Here is a 19,986-nt window from a genome sequence, read left to right on the forward strand (position 1 = left end):
AGTCTGATGGCAAAGCCTGTTAAATGTTGCCCTGGAGAATTGGATCCTGTCCCTGCCTCTACTACTCTGTTCGTTCTCAATGCTATTCCAGAGTCTTAAGCTAAAATGTTTTCAGGTGGCAAGTGAGTTTGTGTTCCTTGTTTTCTGGGTGGCCAGCTCAAGACCTGAAGTCTGATCTGTGTTCCCAGTGGCAGGAGGAGGCTGGGAGGAATTCCTCTGTGGGTACCACTGTACCCTGCAGGGCTGAGTGGGCTGGAAAATGGGGACCTGCAAGTCTTGAGATGGGCACCCGCAAGAAGTGGACGTTCAGACTCAGTTTTCTTTTCACTAATTTCCCCCCGTCTGTTCAGGAAAACCTTCTTCCAGTCATCCTGTGAAGATTAATTCAGTGCTTGCCAAGCATTCCAGCTCCACAGATGAACACCAGAAACAATTTCAGGAAGAGATTAAAATTTGTTCTTGCAGGTCAGGAGAGAGAAAGGATCTCTCTGGAGTAGGGGGTCAGACTGGGAGTCGAAGACCCACGTTGAGCTCCCTGCTCTTGCAGGTTTTCTCCGTGACTTTGTTAGGTCTCTTAGATTCTTTTAGCCTCCCTCCCCCATCTGCTGCACGGAGAGGAGCGCTTCCCTGCCTCGCAGAAATGTGAGGCTGAGCGTATCAGAGGCTGTGAGAGTGGTAAGGACAGAAAGATTAGGTACTTCCAGTGTAATCCATGCTGGCAGTAGTCGGATGGAGCGTACTAAATAAAGGGGAAGAGCGTAGGAGGGAACAGGGAAACAACATGAATGATAATGAAAAGAAATGATGACTAATGCTGCATTCAGTGAGCAGAACTGTCCTGAGGACTGAGCAGGGCAGAGGTCTTGTGGGAGAAAAACGGCAGGCGATCCTGTGATTACAGATTTGTTTTGGCAGACATATGCTGGGGCCAAATTAGCATGGGGCAGGCAATCCCTGTGCAGCCATTTCCAAAGTTTTGTATGCCCGATGTTGTTGGTCTCTGAGTGTAGAGGGTTTTTTTCCAGGTAATTTACTTGGTTTCAGAACGAATCCTGTTAGGCAGATGGAGGCTATGGTTCATTTGCAGTTGGCACCCTCCAATTCTCAGCACAAGGTCTGTGTCTCCGCGTGAGCTGAGGAGCTCACAGCGTCGGTGGGGTATTATCCTCTGGCACCAGCCGCTGCTGGAGGATGGTCTTTGCTTGTCTCCCATGCCAGTAGGTTCACAACATCCAGCAGACAGCATGTGGATGCTGGGGCTGTGGAAATGGGGTTCTCCTCCAGCCTCCCTGCCCTTTGTGTCACCTCTGGCTTTGGCCTCTGATCTGCCCTCCATCCTGTTTTTCTGTGTCTCTGTCTTCCCCTCATCCTGGCCCGTCTCTGCTTTCCTCTCCTCCCCTTCATGCAAGTTGGCAAATTCCTTTTCCTCCTCCTCCACACGGCCTGACTTCCAGCAGAATTGCTGAGAGCACCGGAGAGTTTCCCTGCCTTTAGTCCTGATGTGCCTGGTGCCATAGCAATCCCTCGCTGCTCAGAGGAACGATCAGAAGGAAAACTACTCCTTAGCTACCTCTGCCCTGTGTTTGGGGCAGAGCTGCCTTGGGCTGGGACATGCTCAGTGAAGAAGGGCTCTTCAGTACATTTTTCTGCCTTTCTCTGAAAGGCTATGGACAACAAGTGACTTTCAGAGGCTTCTGACTTGGCAAAGCATTTTCACGATGGGGAGAAAGACTTTCCCTTGACCTCCAGAGCGCTTTTTTGCTAATCTTTGTCACCCTTCTTGTAAGGGGTAGTTCTCGTGCTTTGCAGCAAAATGATCATACGCATTTGTTAGTACTGTCAAAAAATACTTTTTCCAAAATACCTCTCTCTAAGACAACTTGATTCCTTTTTCCCTCAAAACCTTTTAAAAAAATCAAAACCAAGGCATCCAGCATGGAAAAATAAGTTGAGGCAAGGCATCCAGCATGGAAAAATAAGTTGAGGCAAGGCATCCAGCATGGAAAAATAAGTTGAGGCAAGGCATCCAGCATGGAAAAATAAGTTGAGGCAAGGCATCCAGCATGGAAAAATAAGTTGAGGCAAGGCATCCAGCATGGAAAAATAAGTTGAGGCAAGGCATCCAGCATGGAAAAATAAGTTGAGGCTTAGGACAGCAAGGTCAAACTTCTCATAGAAAATGTTGAATGTGCCTGTAGGCAGGATAGGTACATGGAGGCTGTGGGAAGCATCCAGCATTCAGGAGCTATCAACATGTGCTATCTATGCTGGCAGTCACGGTGGGTGAGGTGGGGGGATTACTGTGAGCAGGGTCATGGGGGACGATCCATTCTTTTGGTTTGGCAACCTAAGTGAAAAATCTGGGAAAGAAGATCAGACTGAGCCCAATCTTTAAATATTTTCAGTTTTTCTTGCTGAAACAAAAGCCTTAAAGAGACCAAAAGCTGAAAAAAAAATCCTTTTGTGTTGAATGAAACCAGAAATAGAAGGTTTTCTTCAATAAAAACAGGAAAAAAAAAATCTTGTTTTGCAGAATGGAGCTGGAGTTGTTAGAAGTTTCGCCTTCTCTAATCAATATTTGAAGGATAAAACACTCGTGTAGGATATGAGAAACTCATATTTTATTCTTTTCCTTTTATTTGAACCCCTATTTCTACTTCTTGGCTTTATGGGCACCACAACTATAAGGTATTTTGGTTCTTCCTCGGCTCATCCAATTGGAGTTGTTCCACATCATATAAAATACTGAATTAGTCACAGAGACAGAGAGCACAAGAGAATGACTCTGTTCTGGTAGAGTTAGGACATTCCCCTGGAAATGAGCACATCTGGTTCTTCTCTCTGCTGTACCACATGTTAAATCATTTATGCACATTGGCATAATGGCAGCAGCAGAGGTTCAAAGCAATGTTTGAAAGAGCTACTCTGATGCTATGCCACTTATAAGTGGCAGCTATGGATTGAGTCCTCTCCTGAAGAGATAGGGATTGATTTGTGGTCTCCCCAAACTTGAATAGATGTGTTTCTGATGCTTGAGATACTCACTTATAAGTGGCAGCTATGGATTGAGTCCTCTCCTGAAGAGATAGGGATTGATTTTTGGTCTCCCCAAACTTGAATAGATGTGTTATGCCTAGCATGGTGAGTTTAAGGACAACACCCATAAACTGGTTTAAGTCGTGCACAACTACAACCTGCTCTTCTCCAAAGCAGTTTTATGCATCTACCCCAAGAAAAACTTTTTCAGAATCTTTTGGGTGGCTTCCCCCAAATTCTTGAGCGGGTCTAGGAAATCTAAGCTAACACTTTTCCAGTAAGTTTATCGTCTTCCCCAAACACTCCCCAAAACCTCACTGCATTATCCCTTTGTGTTCTTCTACCTCACTGCTGAATGAGACACTGGAAGAAACTTACACTAGGGTAGAAATGTCCCGTTAGGTCATCACAATCCTCCCCGTATCAACTCTCCTGCAGCATGTTCTCTAGTACTTTGTCCAGGCTAGTTTTGGATGAGTCAAGTTCTTTCATCCTTCTTAAGCTGACTGACTATCCTGCCACCTAATGCCCCTCCCTTGCTACTCAAACTACATTTTGGCTACTTTGTGTAGGTTTTCTTCCACCCACTTGGAGCATTCCCTGAAACGCCTGTTCTTCCGTTGCTTTTTCACTCTGAAAGAATTGGTATTGCCTGTTGTCTTGGCTCCCTTGTCAGCCCTCTCCCTAACTGAGCCAAACTTTATGTGTTCACTCAAAGCAGCCCTGTCTGCAAGACGGATCTCGTCAGACTGGGCTCTGAGGAGCCCAGGTCCCTGGGATCAGCCTTGCAGTTGGGAATGTCATGGAGAGGTCCCACAAGGTCAAAATCTTTCAGCATCATCATATACTTCCTCTTCTGGGATTGTAACATCGCGGTGTGAAGCAATAGGGTCCCTGAGGCATCTGTGAGTGGATGTTTTTCCTTTACAAGGAGAGCTGTGAATCTCCTGGAAGAGCAACAGTGGAATTTCCCATCAAAGGTGTTTGTTGCAATACTGGTACCTTTGAGGCTGTAATGAGAGCTGTGGTGGATTCAGGCAGCAAGGTGGCCTTCCCAGACACTGTCAGGGCTGGGCGTGATGTAGAAAGATGCAGTGACAAGGCCTCTGCCCTGAACCACCTGCAGTCAAAGCAAAGCAGTGCAAAGAAGACCAAGCCAAGGGGAGAGCAGAGAGATGGGCTTGGGGACGCTTGTGGCACAAAGCATGATTCATCAGGGGGTTTTACTGGTGATGTTTAATTTCAGTGGGAAATGCTGATGCACTTTAACTTCACTTTTTGCTGTGCTGTTGACAGGAATTAAGCTGAAACATTTTTAGGGCAAAGGACTCGAAAAGTTGCTGGATGTTTGCAGATGTAACAGATGACATGTGGCTTAGGGTACAGCTGCTCCACCCATTCCAGGCATAGCACCTGGATGGATGAACAGTTTCTTAGAAGGGTTGGTATGGTTTACATAGGGGTTTATTGTAATGTGTCCCCACCTTCTCTGGCTGCGCCGTACAAGCCAGCTTTGTACTAAGTCCAGAACTAATAAAACATGGTTTCCTTTCTTTGACAAACCTGCTAGAAAAGCAAGTGGCAGTGTTTAATGCAAATAAAGCACTAGGGCAAAGTGTGGGCTTGTTTGGTTTGTTTCTAGGTAGGCAAGAAAATTTTGGGTATTGTCAGTAAAAGCACCCCTGCTTAATTGTCCCTGGGCCAATCGTTTGTGTCTTGCCCTGGACAAAGCATGTTTCTTGAAGTTGGACAGAGCTGCAGCTCGATTCCTAGCTCAGCTTCTGAGGGTCTTCCTCGATCAAAGACTTGCCAGCTGTGCCAGGCTTTCAACATTGGTGTGGCCTTTGGTCCTGGCCAGCCTTTCCTGAGCTGGGAATTTCAAGCCCTCGTGGTAGGGTTGAACCCTATAGTGAGAGATGGGGTGTTAACTCTGGGGTGGTACCTATAAGCTGACTATAAAGTCTTTAATGTTTTACTAAGAACCGATTGCTTTCAAAGTCAGCCGAACTGGTCTAGAGTCCCATGACCTTGGGTACATTTTTAGATCTCGCCTGTTTTCATACACTCGCAGCCACGTACCTGTAACGAGTCACGATACAGGTTTCTCAACTATCTGCGGGTATGAAAGCTTCAACACCGAAAGCTTCAACACAAGCTCCTTCAGTTGACCTATAGGTAAGCCCTGTAGGTAAGAAGTAGGTTTCAGCAAGCTCAGGTGGGACTTGCCACGAGAGGGAGACATCATGCATGCAGCCGGTGTGTTCCCTGAACACATCCACCTAAATAAGACAGCCTAGCCTGGTATTTTGTAACATGTCTGGACACATGCAGCTATTAGTGAGGCAGTGAGAACCCAAACGTCAGACCTCAGTTGTGCGGTAGGTGGCTGTGATAGAAAACAGGGACTTATCTTTTGGCTAGTCATCGTCTTCCAAGCATCTGCAGCATGACTAACAGTCACAGAGCCGCAAAGCACACAGAAAATGAAGACTGGATCTGCTAGTAATGGGATAGCACGTGTCCGGGCCTCTCTGGGTCAGGTCAGGGAGATCCTGGTGCGAGCAGGACCGTGCAGCACTGAAGGAGATGTTTCAGATACCTGCAGCTGGCTGGCGAGGCCGTTCCCTGTTCATACTGCAAACAGCCATTACAAAGGCTGAGCTACACCCTGTAACCAGCTTCGGCAGGCTGGGCCGGCGGGATTGTTTGCACAGAGCTGTGAAAACACAGCGCTGCGAGCACCTGGCCGCTGCGGCACCTGGGATGCCCGCTGCTGCTCAGGAGAGCTCCTTTGCTTCCTCAACACCAGCCGAGAGATTTCATGGGAGAAAAGGCCTGTTCAGTGCGCATGGGAAGGCTTCGTTTGCCCTCTGGATTGCGTCAGCTTTTCCCATGGCTGCAGCACAACAGCAGGGCTCTGTTTTCCTTTGGGAAGGGAATAAGCTGCTTCATCATTGTGATCTCTGTGCAGTGTCCTGTTGATAAGATCAGTTAACAGCATCGGAGGAAAACTCCAGATTCGGGTCTGAAATATAAAGTGAACAGGGCCTATTTGTTTAATTTGAGCTTCTAAGGTTTAAATCCCAGAGGAAATTAAATTAGGTGCCTAGAGCAATGGCAGTCTGTCATGTTTATTTGGTGGGAATGTCACCTTTAATATCATGCACATGTAACGTGTGCGTGTTAATGTAATGGGGTATCATACTGTGCAGGAGCAGGCATGCTACAAGAACTGGAAACCTGAAATATTGTGAGTGAGGGAAGCTGAGATGGGGTTGGATTTATTCTCATCCTTCTCCATAGGATCAAAGGCATTCAGCAGCATGAAGGTGGTTTTGCTGATTGCAGGTGGGGGTGGCAGCCTGATCTATGAGCACAGGCCTTAATGCTCTTGGGCCATTTTGATTGGGCTACTTCTAAGAGGAGAAATCTTGTCTAGACACAAATCCAGGATGGCAATACTTCTTGCTTCAAAGCCCTCTTCAGCAGCTGGTGTACTGCCGACGCATGCCTTCCCCCTGCATCCTCAGGGAGCTCAAGAGTGCCGAGGGACATGGCTGCTTGTACATTTGGTCACACCTGCACTTCGGAGACTCCCTTCTTCTCCAGGAAGGAGAGCAGATCTCCCCAGCAGTGTGGGGTGGTAGGGTTTGGGATGTTTTTTTTCTGACTCGGGCTGTTGAGGACGGGCTCTGAGTGACACGCTGTGTGAATGTCACTGCAGCAGTTTGTCATTGCAGCCTGCGATGCCTGCCCTCCACCAAAGTTAACTGTCTATGCAGGGCTTGCAGAACAGTGCTGCGATCTTTTCTCAGCGCGCTGCATAGAGCAGGCTGCCATTGCTTTGATCCCACAGACGCAGTCCACGAGAAAGCTGAACTGTGGACTCCTGTCCTACTCCACTTGTCAGACCTTCAGGGAGCCAGTTCAGCTCACTAAATCAGTGGAATTTGGGATTTTTTTTTCAGCTGGGTAACCAAAACTCACTGAGGGGGGGCAGTGAGCTGCAGATGGGCTCAGCCATCTCAGGGGGTTGCACCCCAGGTCAGTCCTAGCCACAGTGCTCCACGTAGGTTTGTCCCTACTCTGGGGGTCTGTGGCTTAGCTGGCACCTGACCTGTCCCCCCCTTCACTCTCTCCACCCTTTGCTGTTTACCCCTGCACACCCTATCTTGTTTTCCTCCAGCCTCAGAGCAGCTGGCTGCCTTGCACACGTGGTTACCATTTCTCTCCTGCCTCTGGCACCTTGGGAGCGCCCAGGGGTCTTCCTGCTGCGCTTGTCTTCTAGTCCCCCTGCCAAAGCTGCGGCTCCTCATTCCTGCTCTCTCACCCATCCCAACCTCTGGCATTTTTGCTCATCCGTGGATGGCTGAATATTCATTTCCTCCTTGCCTGATTGCTGTGAATACCAATTCCTCCTCCTTTTTCCGGCTGCTCTGTAGATTTTGATGTCTGCCAAATTGTTTTCATTCCCTCACCCCATTGCAGGCTGCACCTCCGCAGAAACCGATCTGCTCCGTGCAGAGCCCCAGCTCCCCACCCAGCTCTTCCTTCTGAGCTGAGCAATTGGGTTGCCCTCCTGCCTCCGACACGGACAGACAGCTTCCTCCTCCTGCAAACAGTCAACAAACGAGTGTCTCCAGTTCAACAGGCAGAATAGTTGCAGGCTCCTGCAAGGAGACTGCAGTAGTTTGCGGTGGTACTGCGTGTTTCAGTGCAATGTTTCTCAGCTTGCCAGTCTGCGGATTGGTGCCAGGTTGCAGAGTCCTGTCCAAAGCAGCAAGCTCCTGGCTCCTAGCTGAAGCAGGTTTTTTTCAGGCTCAAGGTGTGATCAGAGAGGCCTGATGGAGGTGCCTGCATCCATGCTGAGCAGCTCGGTCATAAATCCTGGCCTGGAGCCTGCTGCAGGTTGAAGCTAAGCGAAGAGGGGAATGTGGTGGAGAGGGGAGGTTGCAGTTCCCTCATCCCCTGTGAAATGTGTGCAATGGCAGCAGAGTGGCAAGGTTGAAGGGGAAAGAACTGCAGATACCTGGTAGCTCTCGGATCTGGATTTGGTGTTTTCGGATCTCTTCTCTTGCCAACCAAAGGAAGAAAGGCAGACCAGAGTCTTCCCTTTCTCTTTCTGTCCAATAGCCCTGCTTGTGTGTTACCAAAATGGAGCCCAGAGGCTTCCACTTGCCAAACAGCCCATGGCATCCTGGCGGTCACTTGCTGCCCACTGATGTTACTGGCACCAAGGAGCTGGCAGGCATGGGAGGTGGCTTCCTGCATGGAGGTGGGACAGCCTGGCTGCCCCTCTTCCAGACGTGCACTGGAGGGGACAGCGGAGAGCAGTGGGGCTGGGCACTTAGCTCTGTCAGTGTTTGGTGCTGGAGTCATCCCTTCTCTGGGAGTGAGCATGGAGCTCATGGCTGGGGAGAACAGGGAAAGGGAAGGGTGAGAAAGGGGGCATGGGGATGGTGGTTGCTTCAGGATGGAAAGCAATGCCAGAGACAGAGGAAAGGGTGGAGCGAAGGAAGGAAAAGGAGGAGCAGGGGGGAAGAAACAAACCTGTAGGCTGAAATGGGAATAATCTGCTAGATACTGCTGCAACCTAACTCCCAAGAATGCTGCTCCAACGCCCCCTCACCGCGTGGGGATGTTTGTCTGGTCCCGCACTGCCGTCTCTGCTCCTGTGCCAAGCCAGCTGGCCTGCCTGGAGCTCTGGCCTTTACGGCTGTTCTGAAAAGAGGCAGGACGTGTTTGCTTTTGGCTATCACGTGCTTTTTTAAAGTGGGTGGGAGTTCCTCCCCTTGAATTCCCGGGGCTCGTTTCCCCCCGGTGTCTCTGGTTTGTGTGACTTGGGGGGCTCCAAGTCATGGCCCTCAGCTGGGAATTTTGACCCATCGGCAGCTGCTTTCCTGGGCCACTTTGTGCTTGCCAGCCTGGCCTTGAGATGAGCCAAAGCTTTCCCAGCACAGGCACGCGGGATGGGCACGTGCAATACAATGTGGAGGTGCCTAGCACGGGCACCTCTGGGAGCACCTCCCGTACCCAGCATCTGGTTCATCTGAACGATGTGCTGCACTCGGGTCAGAGCCCTCCCCGTGCCCAGAGCACCAGCTCTGTATGGGTCTCAGGCTGCTGTTTCCTTATTAAACTGTGAGCTTAACTTCAATGGATCAGATGAAAGCGGCTCTGTCTCCCACTGTCTCTCCAACAGTTGTTCTCTTGACCCCTTTTCCTCCTTCCCCACTCTGTCTGTCTAAAGCTGAGCCTCTAATTTTAGACTGAGGAAGATAATTGAGGGTCAAAAAAGATTGCTGTGTAATTTTAACTTTTTTTTGCGGTGGTTGGGGTGGGAGGCAAAGTTAGGAGCTCCTTGCCCTCAAACCTTTGTATTGCGGGAAAGAAGGACATGGGGAAAGGAGTGAGCTGGTGTAGTCTGCTCTCTGCAGAAGTCATTCTGTTTCTTGGCAATTAGCTGAAACTAGGAGCGTAAAGGCGTAAACTACTGTATTTCTTTTGCAGATCCTATTGACCGAAGAGTTTGTAGAGAGAATGCTGGAAGATTTAGAAGATCTGAATTCTCCAGAGGAAGTAAGGCTGCGCCATTCCCATATCTCCCATGTACCGTCCCAGAAAGCTCAGCCCGTCCTGCAGCTTGCCTTTGATCCTCCCCTCAGCTCGCAGGCTGCAGCCCTGCCCCGTAGACTTGAGGTCTTGTTTAAGCCTTCACATCTGCTGTGAACTAAGGCACTGAGAGAAGGGATTGCAAGAAATACAGGGCAGGGATGGGTGTTAAGGGAGTCTCTGCATTTCCTTTCCACCAGCATCTTTCCCAACGTGGTATCCAAGTGCCCCAAATCAAAGCGGTGCAGCCCTTGGGCCAGGTGGCAGGGGTTCCTCCATGCCGTGCATAGTGTCCTCGGCAGCAGCTCCAGGCACGTCACCTTCCCCGCTTTCAGAAAGGCTGAAAGCGGTGGCAGCACTTTTACTGCTGAACAATCTGTTGTAGGGGCCTCCTTTTTTGGGTTTGGGGAGCAGACGGAGGCTTCTTCACATGTGCTACTTGGCCTTCACCTGCTGCCCCTGCATGGCGTGCAGAGGACCATCACCAGCCTGGAAGCGTTATAGCAGCAGCCGAGGGAGCTTTATAAAGCTTTGCTGTGTGGTGCTAAACTTCCCCCTGCCATGTGAGCTCTTCCTGGGGAACATTTAACACCCTGTCTCCCATGCATGCCATATAAATATTCTGCTTGACTTCAAAGAGCAGTGGCAGAAATGACATGTAATATTTTTAATCCCATTTTTTACAGCTCCCTGCAGACTCTAAAGAAACTTTCCTTGGCTTGTAGAGCAGCCCTTCCATCCCTCGCCCTACTCCCCTCCCCCCAGGAAAATCTCAGGGCTCTAATTGTTTAATCCAGAGTTGATTTAATGCCAGGGTGTTCTTCACTGTGTGAGTGAGGGGAGCACGCTGCTGGCTGTGCAGTGACTTTCAGGCCAGCTTTTATCCAGTTAAACCTAATCCAAAGCTCATTTTTGCTGGCGACATGGAAGCCCAGGAGCACTTTGATTTGAAGGCCCTTTAGTTAAGGCTTTGGACGGCTCATGTTCCTTCCCTCTCCGCTGAGAGGCAGAGGCAATGGGCATGGCAGATCCTGGCACAGTGACCGGGCGCTTGGTTCCGAGTTACTGTGACTTTGCTAAATTAAAAAGTGAAAAACAAATAAATGCGCAAAGGATGACTTCTCCGAGAGGATTGCTTTGGAACCACTCCTGTTTATAAAAAGGAAAATACTTGAGATGAAATGTGATCTTTCAGCATGCAGATTCCTCCAAGGATTTGTAATTTGCAGGATCCCAGTTTGGGCCAACTGAAGGCGTTCCTCAGCAGCACTGGCTGTTGCTGATGATACTCATGTGGTGGAACGAAGTGCTGCAAGGAGAGTCTTTCCTTTGCTGCATAAAGAGCCACCTGTGTTAAGTGAAATTCAGTGAAATGATCTGTCTGAGTATCTTTAGCATGTTTTTCACATACCCTAGACATTAAACTCAGAAGAATCCCCTGGGCAGTGTAGGGCCACTAGATTATATGGTGCAAGCTATATGCAGGGCTTGAGTTTAAAAAAAAACAACCATAAGTGGGACTTGGGCTGTTTATGTTTCCTAGAGGAGAAAGAGTGGGAGTTTATGGTAGCCACTATTATGAAGGATCCTCCTGCCATGCCCCCAGATCATGGGTCAGACCCTGAACCACCAGCCCAGCATACTAAGGTCAATGGGTACCAACTGCAGGTTACCCTCGTACACAGCTGCAAATGGAGCAAGGTCAGCAGCAAATTCATGTTAGAACCACCCTTGCTGTGGAGCAGGCAGCTGGAGGGGATCTCCTTTAGCAGGAACCTGCCACTGAGCGTGTGTTAATGTCCTTCAGAAGCGGGGCGCTTACGGGAAGAAAGACAAGTAATTGGATAAAGGCGGATGATTCGCAGGTCACTGTCCCCTTGCACCAACTCTTTAATTCACGTAGCCCCTGGGAAGCTTACAGAGCTGCTGGCCTTGGTCTGAGGACTCTTCTAGGAGAGGACCGCTGTATCTGTAACCGTTCTGAATTGTCACTGGTGGTGTGGGATCCCGGTGAGATTTCTCCCTGGGAGTCCCGTCGGGGATGTCAGGTGGTGCTACACTGTGGGTGCAGCAGAGTTTTAAAAACAAAATCATCCTGCAAACTGGCTTCCAGAGCTGTCCCCCATGGGTTTTGAACCCTCAGTCTGGGCGCTGGGATTGCGTGGAATGCTTGCCCAGAACTGTTTGCCATCCAGCTGTGGGGCAGATCTGTAGCCTAAGAGATTCCACCCCCCACCTCCCACACACACCCCCAGAGCTTTTTGAGAGATCTGTGTGAATGCATGGGCCCTGGTCAAAGGTAGTTGTGAGAAGGGTTGGTGGTAAGGCTCCTTGGACCTCTGTCCCCACACAGTCATGGTTGGGATCAGAGATGTTGGGGTGACTTCTCAGCCTAAGGCAGGGTGCCCTGGAGCAACGTCAGGATGGGACCAGTGCACTTGCCTTGTTTGGGAAACACTGGCCAGAGACAATGCTGTGTAAACCAGACTGGGGCAAAAAATTGCCGTTCCCTGTGCTTCAATCAAAGTTTGCAAAACAGCCTGAGCAGCCGAGTGCCTGTGTGAATATGAGGCATTGTACAGGCACTCTGCGAAGCCTTTGTACCAGAGGTGGGTAGGGCTGGAGCAGAAGTGCTGTTCAGGCACGCTGGCTCTCCCCAGCCAGGGCGGCACTGTTTGCCCTCCCGGAGGTGATGGCCATTTGCAAGCCTGTCACCCAGCAGAGCCGTGCTAGCTCACTTACATCCCACCCTGTACAAGCAAGAGTTTGAAAGCTGCCCTAAGTCTCCCTTTAAAGCAAACGGGGGGCTCTGGGGCCCCGGGTAGGTGAAAGGAAAGGGTTATGGTCAGGTAGGAGGGGAGATACTTGTGCTGCAAATTTTCAGAGAGGTCGGGGAGGGAAATGGTGATGGGGGCAGAAACCCTCCAGAATCCATCTGATGAAATAAACAGTGCTTGGGCTGAAATCTCAGAACTTTACTTTGGCAGCTGAGGCAGAGGCCACATTATCTAATGTCCACTGCTGTCCAAAACATACTGATGGGGAAATGTTTTCTTAGTGGCCTCTTGTTTTAAAAAATAATAGTAACATGGGGCTGCCTGTCTTTGCAATTTGTTTTTTTCTGTACAGGTTGCAGCAATATACATTAACTGGTTCTCTTTACTGTCTTACAGTTTAAACTTCCAAAGGAGTACAGCTGGCCTGAAAAGAAACTGAAAGTTTCCATCTTGCCAGATGCCGTGTTCGACAACCCGCTGCATTAGAGCTGAATTACACCCTTCTAACAACTGGGAGAGCCAAGTTACTGTCCATTACCCAGTGACTCACGGGATAATTAATGCAGTAAAAACTCTGCTTGCAAATAAAAGAGTTTGCTGCACAACCACTGCAAACAGAAGAGGAGCTACTCAGCACCAGCCCAGACCGAACTGAGCCCTTTCCTTTATCCTTCCCAAGGCTGAGCTCTCTGGGAACAGCCTGCGTATGTGTGAGTGCGAGTGAGAAATATTTAACTATGAAAATTAGTAGTAAGAATCCTTTCTCTCTCCTAGCTACAGAACTCCCCTCTGCCTTAGCCCAGGGTGTAGACGCTCTGCACGCCTGTATTTACACATGCATTTCTGCCAGGTGCGAGCCTATAATCCATGGATTAAATGTTCTTTACGTGACTCTGGAGTCCTTTTGTTAGCCAAACTTTTACTGACTGCAGAACTGTTCTTCCATGTGCTATTTTTTTTTCTTTTCAGAAATGGAATGGTATTTCCCCTGTTTAAAGGAGGCCAAAAGCTCACATGCTTGAAGCTGAACAGATTTAAAGATGAACTTTCTAGTTCAGTCAAAAAAAACAAACCCAGATCCTCCCTGCCCTCAAATTAGGCATGTTTTAAGTGTTGGTCTTGGTGCTATTAGCTATGGTATCGCTGCAAACAGAGGCAACTTTATTCTCGCGCATCCTGTCCTTGTGCCTGAACCCCAGGGAAGGTCGCAACCTCTGGTTTTGCACAAGCAGGAGGAAGAAAGCTACCGGGGCGGGGGAGATCTCCTGTTTACAGTGTGTTTATCTTTAAAGAGATACTGTCAAGTATTTTTTCCTTGCTATTGTACAGAATTTGAGAAGCTAGAAAGGACCATTTGTTCTCAGAGACAACTTCAGCAGCTCTGCAGGATCCAGAGGGCTGCTTGAAAGCATATGAAATGGAGATCTCCACTGCCCTGGCGTAGCAAAGAGGAGACTCAGCCTCAATAAAGCCAACTATTCTCCCTGTTCCAGCAGGGTTGTGCCCTAGTGCAGCTCCATTTTCCCCTCTAGCCTCGCTGTGGTGGCTCTCCTTGTTGCTGACGTCGCTCCTTTCAGATAGATTTGAACTGTAAAGCATCAAAATCAGTTTGAAAGGACCCTCTCTCGAGATCCCTGTGGCTTCCTCCTTGCACAAGGAGGAACAAATGTGTGCAGAGGAGACGGTCAGGTTGTGTCTCTGCATGGAGATGCTGGCCCCTGTGGATACGCTGCAGCAAACCATCGCAGGCTTTACCCCCTGCTGCTGCTGCAGGTTGTTTCTGATGCATGTTCCCCAGCCTTCCTCTGCCCATTGTCTTTTGGTGACAACTCTTCACTCCTTGTCAGGGGAGGTGCAGCTTTCCTTCCACCCCTTTCTGCCTACAAGCTAACTTGGTGATTTATGCGCAATTGCTGTGTGATCGTAATACAAGTAATAACAAAAGCTTTTAACACTTAACTCCCCTGATCAAACAGCGAAGTTCAGGAGGCCTCACAGTACCCCAGGATTGGTTTGCTGTTTGTTTTCTGATTTAATTTCTTCCTGGCACAGTCAGCTTTGATGTTTGTTGCATATATTTGAGGCTGGTTAATGTTGGTCAAGAAGCAGAGCTAGGAGCCACAAAGCTTTCCTTGGACTTGCTACAGAATTCCTCTGTGGCCTCAGGCAAGTCACTCAATGTCTCTCTGTGCAGAGAGGGTGATTATTGACTAGAGGGCTGTAGGACCTACCGAAGCATGCCAGGGTTTGCAGGGGAGGGCGTGCTTTGTGTACAAAGTAGTATTTGTATTATTATGATTGTTGTTATATTATAATTTAAGGCAGGCCAAATGCAGGGTCCAACACTGCTCAGCAGAACCTTCCTTTCTGCAAAGCTACGAAAGCAATTTACATGTAAATGAGTTTGTCATTTTGTCTGAACTCAGAGGATCAACTTAAAATCCTGCTGCGAAAGAACAAACTTTCAGATATCTGCATGTGCCAGCCAGAGTGATTTCTGTGCTGTGGCAGACTGCATTCATCTGTGGGATCTCTTGGCCAGTTTTCATTGTCCTGGTTAGCCCTAAGCATCCCTTCTGCACTGTAGATGTATGTGCAGGGGACAGCGTGGGCGAGAAAGCGGCATGAAAATGTACCAGTCCAGCTTCAAAAATGACGTGCCCAAGTGTCCCACCACAAGATAATGAACAAACAGACGATTGTGGCAGTCAGGAAAAAGGCAAGGGCAGCAACTACAATTTTGTCCCACAGCCATCCGCCAACAGTAGCCCATGGACTGCTCTTGTACGAGCTTGCTGGGGGTGCCTGCAGCAGAGCTGGCCCGTTGCCACGATGCTGGCTGCTCTTCCTTGTTTCCAGATGCTAGCTCTCATTAAAAGGAGCTTAAAATCCACATCTTAGTGGAGCAGGGACATTTGGAAGGTCGATTGTTGCCGTTCCTGCAGAGATCGGCACGGGGCAGAGAGAAGTCCATCAGACCCTCTCTAGGCTCTGACACACATCTGGAAAGCTTGGGACCTCCTGCCCTATGAACTCTTTGAGCCTTTGCAGCGGGGATGCGGTGCTGTACGGAGGGAAAGCACCTCCTCCAGGCTGGCTTGTGCTCCAGTTCTGCCTTTCTTATGTGTATGTTTTCCTCACCATATTTACTCTCATCAGACGTTCTGGGTTGGGTTTTCATTGACTTCAGAGGGAGCATGCTGAATGCATTTGAAAATCCACCCAGTATCCTTGTGTGTGTGTATTTTTGTTCCATGTCATGTATTTATATATAGTTCTGTGTATTTGAGTTATGAACAGGTGGCATGCCAGAAATCTCTATTTCTGAGACACTTTCTCACAGATCTTTGCTGGTAGCCAGATAACAATTGAGGGGAAGGTTTGAAGGGAAGGAAGTGAAATCTTCCTATTTAGTTAAGGGGAAAAATATTAGACAAATAACTGCTAAAATAGAAATCTCTGTCTTCTCATTAGACCAACTGTGAGAGCGAAACTGGTGAAAGTCAGCCCTTAAGCTCCAAGGTCGTGTCGCTGCCTCTCAACAGTTATCTAAGAATAAGAAAGTTGCATGTTACTCAGTATCATGAAGAGCTGTGCACCCACAGGACCTCCCCTCCCCTGATTCACATCAAGTTTGCAACCGTGCCAAAGGCTTACTCATTGGCAAGTAAATGAGATCTCGAGGTTGGATATTTTCATCTTGGGGAAAGAGGACATGCCTGTGTGTGAAGGAAATGGAAAAGAAACCTTTGTATTTTAGCAAGCAAGTAGTTTGAAAAAAGGAAATGCATCAGTGTTAATAAACGCCACAGTATTTTTCTAGCCCAAACCTGCTGAGATGGTAGGTCCACTGGTGCTGATTTTTTCTAGATTGTGTAGAAGGTCTGAAGCAGGATTGTATGAAACCAAAACCTGAGAGGCTTGTGTTGGCTAAAGATAGTGGTATGGATGGAAACGAACGCAGTTTAGGAGCAGCGAGTACAGGTTTTCTCCCTCCTGGAGAAATCTTGCAATGCAGGTTGATAGGGATATTTCCAAATTTGAAGAGCCTTATGGCAGACCCACAATGCCTTGAAAATCCAACATGTGACAGCAATTCTGAAACAAGAGAAGTCCCAAAAGCCGGGACTACTCTCCCTCTCAACTCGTGATTAAAAACAGGAGAAGGAATGTATAGTTTCAATATTAAAGTATGTGGGATGTGATCTGAGCAGAGCAGTCAGTCTTGTAGCTGGTGTGACCTACAGTGATATTTTCAGTGGCTTAGATAGGTGGTGCCTGCTGTGTATAATGTCTTTGAGGATGGTGATATATTGGTTTTACTGTACATAGATTTGCCAGCAGTGATTTGAAATGATATTCTGAAGCTCTTCACTTCAAATATTCCGTTGCTTTTGGATGGCTTTTGAAATGACACCATCGGTTCATCAAATGGTCTTTGAAGAAGTGGGGGTTGTGTTGTTTTTCATCTGCGACCAGCAGAAATATTTAGGGGGTGTAGCTTTTAAAAAAAACAGTTGGAAGCGATGCTTGGCTTGGAGGGGACAGATTGCTGGAGGGGGGTTGTGTGGTGGGGAAGCAAGTTAGCAGCCTCCCTCCTGCACCCACAGCTTGGGCTTGTTCAAGCCGGTGCAGTCCTTATGCATCTCGGGTGCTGCAAGGGGAGCTAACGTGGGTGCAGGGAAGCTAGAAACCAAAGTGACAATCATCAAGGCCTCGGCACAGCTTGGGGTCCCTGCAGGCAAGTCCTCATTTCCATGCCAGGACCCACTGAGGTCCTGCACGGGTGCAAGGAGCCGGCCACACACATCCTACTGCGTGTTCACACTCTGGCCTGTACCCGCCGCTGATGGTAGAGACTGCAAATGGCTGTGTTAGCTGCATCTGAGGTTGAGTCAAAGATGGGGAGCGGCAATGTGGCTGCTTCAGTCTCATTTGTTATTTTAATTAGTGTGGGGTGGGGAGGAGAACCTCCGGGCTGGTCACTGAGCGAGCTTTATTGCTCACCCATCGTCCGTTCCCTTTGTCAAATGTCCCCCCAGCTCCTCACAAAAACCTTTCTCTCATGCTTCACTGGAAAATGTTTGGCTGACTGCATGCTTCGCAGGACACTGGGTTAGACGACAGGTCGGCATGGGATTGTGGCTGCTCGGCTGTTTATCTGTCCTGATGACTACTCCCTCCTCCTAGGTAGGCATCTAGAGTCCATGACCCGCTTTGCCGGCTTGTATCTGGCCGAGGGCAAGGCAGCGTCACGTCAGGTGGGGAGAAGAGATCCGCAGATCTTCAGGCCAGAGGAAACCCTTAGACCCGTGTGTGTCCGATTTTCCCCTAGCCCAGGGCATGGCCTTGCACCCTGTGGCTCCGCTGTATGAAGTCTTGGGCTTCAGCCCCTGCGCTGTCGCGGCCAGGTGACGAGGGGGTCCAGCACCACGAGAGCCTTTCCACCTCCCAGGGACTTGATCCTCTATGTAACTGCCGTCCGTTTTGAGTATATATTGTGCCTTAATTCTCACTATGAGTGAAGCTGCAAGGGCAGATGAATTGTTGAGCAACCAGGAATGCCTTTCTGTGCATCTGTCCCTATTGATAAATACCAGCCTGTGCAGCAGCCAAACTGTATCCAAAACAATGTCGAAATGCACATTTGCCGGTGAGGTTCACCTCCCAAGATTTTAAAGCTGGATTTAGGTCTCTGGGACCATGGCAGTTTTTAACGAGCTCTGTAGCAACCTACTGTTTTTATAACTTTTTTCTGTTGTGCAGTGTCTGCTTGTTCTCTTTTCTTTAAAAAAAAAAAAAACAACCAAACTTGTTCGACATGAGTCCAAAATTTCAAATGGAGAATAAGCCTGAGGTTGCAAATGTGTTTTAAACCCGGCCCCGCGTCGACCTGTCTCTCTCAGGCAGCGAACCTGTTGTGTATCATGCTTCACCACCTCTTCATTTCTACCATGATTCTGTTTCCCCTAAAATCGCTGACAGACCATAAAATCATCGTAAGTGGCAGATCAGTTCAGAAACATCATTTCTAGTCTGCTGTGATGGTAGCCCCTTCCCTTTCCCTCACCGAAAGACCATGGCATCATTCACCGTTCGGCTCGTAGGGCCCCAAGAGCGGGAGAGGAACATCAGCCCACAGAGGGCTGCACGTGGCAGATGTGGCTGGCTGGTGCCTGGTTGTTTTTAAACTGTCCTGATGCTATGTCTCCCCTCTTTATAAAGAGGAAGAGAAAGAGAAAAAAAAACCAACCTCAAAAAGCCGGAGGAAAATTTCCTGCCAATTGTTGTGTTTTGCAAACACTGGTCTTTTCTCTCGCCCTCTCCCTCGGCTCCTGGCGAGGCTGGAGATGAAAATGGCTCCTTTGTTCCTTTCCCTGGGGCCCAACTGCAGTGAAAGTGCGGCTCCGGAAACCCTCCGCTGCACAAGCGGCAAGGGTGGGAGGGACCGAGCTGTCGCCGTGTGCGGTAGGTCCTACATAAACACGGCAGGTGTTGACAATGCCACAGGCAGGATGGGCGCAGAAGCGCAGAAGGACTTTGTGGTGCTGGCGACGAAGCTCCTGCGCTGTTCCTCCTGCGGCAGCAAGCGGGCTGCGAAACCCGTGGGGGGCAGAGGAAGGGGAGGCGGGTGTGAGTGGCCGTGTTGTCCCGGCAGTGACTGATCATGGGCTGGGGGGCTCTGGGCCCTTTTGTTCTCAGCTTTTGGCTTTCCCTGAAGCGGCAATTTGCAGCCGGGTGGAAGCAGACGGCATCCCGCTGGGGGCTTGTACCCACACCCTGGCCCTGGCGCCGGGATGCTCCTTGCACCCATCCAGCCCTGGAGGCCCGGTGCTCCGCGTTTGGCCACAGTCACGCTCTAAACCCAAGTTTAGTCATTCAAAACCCTTCTCTCGACCAGCCCAGGTTGGACATGCTGGCTTTTCCCTTTTTCTAAAGGGATGGAGGTTTTGCCGCTCGCCAGGGACACTACTTGTTTTGTATGCTGGATGGTTTCTGCAAAACCTAGAGCAAAGGCAGCTTCCCAGGGCGGCGCGGGACACGTGGGGTGACAGGGACCACAGCGAACCCTGACCGCTGGGGCTGCCCTCGCAGCCCAGAGGTGAACCTTTCTGTAGTTCACCTGTGTGCATGTGCGAGTGTGTGCGGTCTGCGTGCGCGGGGTCGTGTCGAACGAGGAGCCCGAGGACGCTACCGATGGGGCTGGAAGGAGCCCGCGTTTCTGCAGCCGGTGTATCAGTACCTTGTAGATGGCCTTTCTTCCTCCTCCCCCCCTCCTTTTTTTTTTATAAAAGACAAAAAACAAATGGAAAGCTAAACTAGCAGAGGTTTTTAAATATTTTATATTAGTTTCTAATGTAAATTCTTACATTGTTATTGCAGTGCTGGGTGTGTTTCGCCTGCACGTGACTTTTTGTAATATTTTTGTGAATCACTAAATGTTTTTTTCCTCCCGTGTATTCTAAGTGCATTAAACGTATTTGCAGAATTGTTGGTGTTCTTCTCTGTGGGCGACTCGGCGGGACCGCCTGCCTCCCGCTCAGCCCCGCGGCTGCCTCGG

The 19,986-nt window shown here is 49.3% G+C and overlaps 1 protein-coding gene across 2 annotated transcripts in view; it reads left to right on the forward strand.

The window, feature by feature from the left end:
- Window positions 1-19,910, forward strand: part of SUFU (SUFU negative regulator of hedgehog signaling) — a 92,953-nt gene extending 73,043 nt beyond the window's left edge. For both annotated transcript variants that reach the window (XM_009277821.1, XM_019471734.1), the window contains exons 10-11: window positions 9,547-9,615; window positions 12,822-19,910. In XM_009277821.1, coding sequence (XP_009276096.1) covers window positions 9,547-9,615; window positions 12,822-12,911 — 159 coding nt within the window. In that variant the 3' untranslated portion in view covers window positions 12,912-19,910. The remainder of the gene's footprint in view (window positions 1-9,546; window positions 9,616-12,821) is intronic.
- Window positions 19,911-19,986: the final 76 nt, after the last annotated feature.

This window comes from Aptenodytes forsteri, unplaced genomic scaffold, assembly GCF_000699145.1.
Source record: "Aptenodytes forsteri isolate BGI_AS27 unplaced genomic scaffold, ASM69914v1 Scaffold15, whole genome shotgun sequence".
Lineage (NCBI taxonomy): Eukaryota > Metazoa > Chordata > Aves > Sphenisciformes > Spheniscidae > Aptenodytes > Aptenodytes forsteri.